Raw genomic sequence first — 5,135 nt, 5'->3', positions numbered from 1 at the left:
TGCTTTCAGGATTACATGACACGGGGAAATGTGAGCAACAATGGAGTGGTGGTGGTGGTGGTGGTGGTGGTGGTAGCAGTAGTAGTAGCAGTGGTGGTTGAAATTATAGTAACGGTGATGATGATGGTAATAACAATAATAATAATAATAATAATAATAATAATAGTAATGATAATAATAATAATAATAATGATAATAATAATAATAATGATAATAATAATAATAATGATAATAATAGTAATAATAATAATAATAATAACAACAACAACAATAATAATAATAATAATAATAATAATAATAATAATAATAATAAATTAATCTTCTGCCTGTTATTATTAGTTATCATCATCATCATCATCATCATCGTCATCATCATCATCATCATCATCATAATTATCATCATTATTATCATCATCATTACCACTTTTTACCATCAATATCACCACCCTCATTTATTATCACTACCATTACCATTAGCATAATTTTCCTCAACAATTTTATCATTGCTCAGTACTCCATATATGCAAAATCCAATCACATTCAGTATTCGAGTAATGTAGAAAAATAAAAAATAAAAAAAACGGAACTATTCCTTAGTCACAGGTTTTCCAAGATCCACTCTATCCGGACTCTAGTACCAAGCCAAGCCGCCTGTTGCGTGTCCTGTCCTGCCCTGTCGCTGCCACCATCCCCCTCGCTGTTGTCAGGCTGCCGACAGTGTTGCCACAGCCAGGGAGGGACGTTTATCAAGGTAGCTACGTTTAGATACTGTCAAGTGTCGGGTGTCATCTGGAAGCCAGCGATTAAGGGAGGGAAGAGGCAGGGAGGGGCTTGTCTTTACTGGGTTTTGTAGTAGAATCCGTTTTCTTTGTCTTTCTTTGATGATGGATAAGGGATTTTAGTTGCAAGAGTAGACGTTGTTTGTATTATTAGTACTTAGACTAGTGTTGTGGTTCTTGTAGTGTCAGTAGTCTTAGTTAAGAGGGGTGCTAAGTTCAGGGTGTTCGTTCGTCACTTCATGGGTCGCATCCTCTCGTCCGTCAGGCTCATGTTAAGCGTCACACGTCACACTTCACACCTCCTGCCACGTCATTCATCACTCGTCAGCAGCACACCTATCACTTGCATAATTATCACGCTTGGGTCATGGTCCATATTAGTCATTCAGTCAGTCAGTCAGTCAAATAGCCACTCAGTCAGTCAGTCAGTTTCTCTTTTATTCCACCTGACCTCATGGCGTGATAAGCCAGCCTAGCCATGTCAAGGTGGGAGTGTTGCAGTGGCAGCCCCACTTCTCCAAGGCCTTACCTTCACCCGTCACTCCACAAGCGTCGAGAGGCAGGCCGGGTATAGGAATAATGTGCCCAAGACTAGTAAATGTTCAGATATGTGACCAGATTCTGTCTAGCGGAGAACGTCTTCGTTTGACCAAAGAATTTATCTGCTTCGAGTGTACCTAGATGCATTATATGAAAAAAATATATATATTGTAAGTTTAAATAATGCCTGTCTTTCTTGCTTCTGAGATACTGGACGGTTGAAGAAGAGTGCATATATGGTGTCATTAATATTCAAATAAAAACCGTGGTTCATTATGATTTACATTAGAATCTAAGAGTTTGATCTCTGAGAAACTATTGAGTGTGCAACTAACAACCGTCTGCTAGTCCGTCATGATGTCGAGAAATGATACAAGTCAGTTCAGGGAATGGCTTATATTTGGAATCAGTTCTATATCATATAAACAAGGTCTCTGTTATATAAACTTGTCTGTTACTTTAAGTTTGTACACTGTTTGATCATTCAGTAGAACGGAAAGAGAGCTGGTGCGGCTACAGCAGTACAAAGTGGCTGAACTGAACGTAGTCACCCATTCAGTCATACATCAGTCATACATTAAAATAAGAATGCTGTCCAATCAGTTAAATGAGAGAAAAAAAAAACATTTGTACACACCCTCATAATTCACTTTACAGTACTACTTAAATATATATTAAGTCAGAGAGAGGTCCAGTGAGGTGTTTGCTATGGCCAGTCACATCATAGAGTCAGCATCATTCTATAGACTGTCCTCGTGTCATTTTCTGTCAGTCGAGTTATGTAAGTCATCGTTTACCTCATCAAATGGTTCTTCTTTTTCTCCCACACCATTACGAGTCAGTGAAGGTCGGTGAGTCTCGTGCTTGGTCTTAACTGAGTTCAGGATGGCTGCCCAGAAGGTGTCCAGGTTCAGTCAGTTTCAGTGCAGTCAGTAAGTAAGTCAATCACTCCGGTCTATTTAAATCTCATAACCACTGTGCGATTCTGAATGGCTACTAGAAAGATTCAGGTTACAAATCTCGACTCTTTCAGGAACTAGTGATATAGTGTGGTGACTGCCTTACGTGATCTATAGGGTAGTGTTGTTCATGCATGTCTGGAGGAAGTTTGATCTTAGGCAGCAGTCGTGAGTGATGTCCCAGGGTGTGGCAGTCGGGTATGCGATAAGTCAGCCGTGTCAGTTGTCTTGTATTTATCAGTAGGAGTCAGTGATAAGTCATGGCATACATTCTCTCTCTCTCTCTCTCTCTCTCTCTCTCTCTCTCTCTCTCTCTCTCTCTCTCTCTCTCTCTCTCTCTCAAATATTATAATTTCGTGCAATTCCAGTCATTAATTACAAAATCGTATACTGAGGTCACATGTCGAAACAATGAAAGGTTAAAAGGTCACACACACACACACACACACACACACACACACACACACACACACACACACACACACACACACACACACACACACACACACACACACACACACACACACACACACACATTTATTGGGGTCGCGGGAGGAGGTGTTTGTCTGGCGTCATGTGTGCCTTATGTCAGACCAGTGAGGTGTGGCCACGAGTGATAAGGTCAGGAAAGGTCACTAACAGGGTCAGCCAGTCAGTGTTACGAAATCAGCCAGTCAAGTCCCTCCCTCCCTTCCTCGCTCACTCACTCCTGCTTGTCGATAATATGGTTTGGTTTTAAGTTAGTGGAGTGTGAGTGTTTGTAATCATAAGTCATTCAGTTAAGTCAGTCAGTCATTCAGTCTTGATAGCGTTCAGTCATTGGCGAGGCTTCCTTCTGTGTTGAAGTTACTGTGTGTATTTTACAGACAACTCGCGTCATTGCTTGAATCATTTGGTGGTAAGCTAGGAACATCTGTCATAGTCACTGGTTAGTATTATGGAGGTTAGAAGAGTCTGTTATGTTGCGAGTCATCTGAAAATATCAATCTTTGGTAAACGTCACCATACAGTATACAGTAACCAGTCAGTCAGCAAGTCAGTCATCATCTCATTTAGACATGAATCCGTATTCTTAAACGCACCATTCGCTCATGAGGATTGTATTCAAAGAGATGATTAGTTAGGTTATTATCGATGTTTTTTTAAACCCTCTGGTAGTACATAAGCAGTGTTAAATCATCACTAGCATCATGAAAACACCCTTTAAAACTCTAGTAACTTCTACTACAGCTTGTTTAAACTGGTCTACGTAGATCAAACACCGGAACGTTTACGAATACGGACCGTGATGTGACATTATGTGGATTATTCTTGATCTGTCAGTGAAGGTCAAGAGAGATCGAGCCGTTAGTCAGTCAGTGTCAGTCAGTCAGTCGCATGTCAGTTGCATAATTGAGTAAGTCCAGAAACAGAATGACCTCTACAGGATGGCTGCATTAAGGTCATTGCCGGCACACGGAGCGAGGTCAAGGGTCAGGGACAGGCAGGGACACTGTCGCGGGCGTTTCATTGTGCCGTGCCATGCTGGCCCACCGAGGTCAGATGAAGGTCACACGGGAGCAGTACCAGGAAATTAGGTCAGTGCGTAAGGTCACCAAGGAGGCAATAAGGTCACAAGATCAAAGGTCACTGGAAGGGGGCAGGGGAGATTGAAATCCATTAAGTTCAAAGTACGTCAGACGGTCATTGGATACCAGTCGTTTAATTGAGTGACACATTGGATACCATTTGTTCTTCGGATGCTTAGAGATTACTTTTGTTTGAGGTTTGGGAGTCACACGAGGTCATCACAGCGGGTCAGGTCGGTGGGTCAGGGGCCGGGCAAGCCAGCAACTACAGGCGGCTCAGACACAGCGAAAAAAATTAACTAATATATCACAGGTTAACACGTCACAAAGGGAACACCTCTCCGGGTGGGGGAGATCCAGGGTGGGCTCAGGGGTCCTCCCGGGGTCGGAGGGAGGGCCTGGAGCCACTAAAAATAAAAATATCTCTATATATATAATCCGGGCCGCCGGGGCTTGGAAACATAACTAGGGTTCAGCCGTGGCTAAGCTGATCTGTTCTGACTGGGGCAGGAACCCTAAAGAAACTATAGGCTGTGGGGGGGAGGGGGTGGACGTAGGGGAGAGAGGGAAGAAGGGGGGGAGGGAGAGAACAGCGACTGGTAGCTGGTAACAAGTTGTGGTGGTGGGGGGGCGGGGGGCCCGGCTCACCCGCCCGCTCCCTCCAGGCACTAGCGAGTGACTGGTAACATTCTGGTAGCTTCGGGAGACTTCATAGAGGAGCACCATGGGGACCGGCGCCACCGTGGCACCGCGAACCAGGACGCGGCAACGCCCACGTCGCGGACCACTTCAGACACCGACGGGAAGAACGATATTTGCTTAACGTAAACCGAAGACATTACCTCGGGCTTCTAAGGGCACCAGGAGCGTCTAGCGGGGACTCGTGACGTCGGGGGGAGAGTAATTTTCGACGTCTACTAGGCACCTAAAAAGCACCTCAGATTACAAAAATCCAATAAGTCACCGGACTGGAGGCGAGATCCAGGTGGAGGGGAGGCGCGCCGGCAACCACGTCACTCGTCACTCAGTTTGATGGACACGAGTGAGGCGAGGCGCTGCCAGAAACTCAGGACGCTCATGTTGACCACGTCCTCGAGATTTGCTGGACAGCGGTGGTAGATGACACGACAGTCCTCCCCCGCAGCCCCGCGGTCCGCCGCCCAGTAGTAGCGGAAGAACCTGAACACTGCGCGGCTATGGAAGGCAGGGCGGGACAGCGACTCGCTCTTCCTGCAACAAGAGAGAAGGAACACATGAACACACTGTCTTATTTTACTTATAAGTGTCAC

The 5,135-nt window shown here is 44.8% G+C and overlaps 1 protein-coding gene across 1 annotated transcript in view; it reads right to left on the bottom strand.

Moving 5' to 3' along the window:
• Positions 1 to 1,700: 1,700 nt before the first annotated feature.
• Positions 1,701 to 5,135, bottom strand: part of LOC135108284 (uncharacterized) — a 14,366-nt gene continuing 10,931 nt past the window's right edge. The window contains exon 4 of the mRNA XM_064019069.1: positions 1,701 to 5,076. Coding sequence (XP_063875139.1) covers positions 4,860 to 5,076 — 217 coding nt within the window. The 3' untranslated portion in view covers positions 1,701 to 4,859. The remainder of the gene's footprint in view (positions 5,077 to 5,135) is intronic.

This window comes from Scylla paramamosain, chromosome 17 (genome assembly GCF_035594125.1).
Source record: "Scylla paramamosain isolate STU-SP2022 chromosome 17, ASM3559412v1, whole genome shotgun sequence".
Classification (NCBI taxonomy): Eukaryota; Metazoa; Arthropoda; class Malacostraca; order Decapoda; family Portunidae; genus Scylla; species Scylla paramamosain.
Note: the sequence above shows the minus strand (reverse complement) of the source record. Positions and strands in the feature narration are given on the sequence as shown.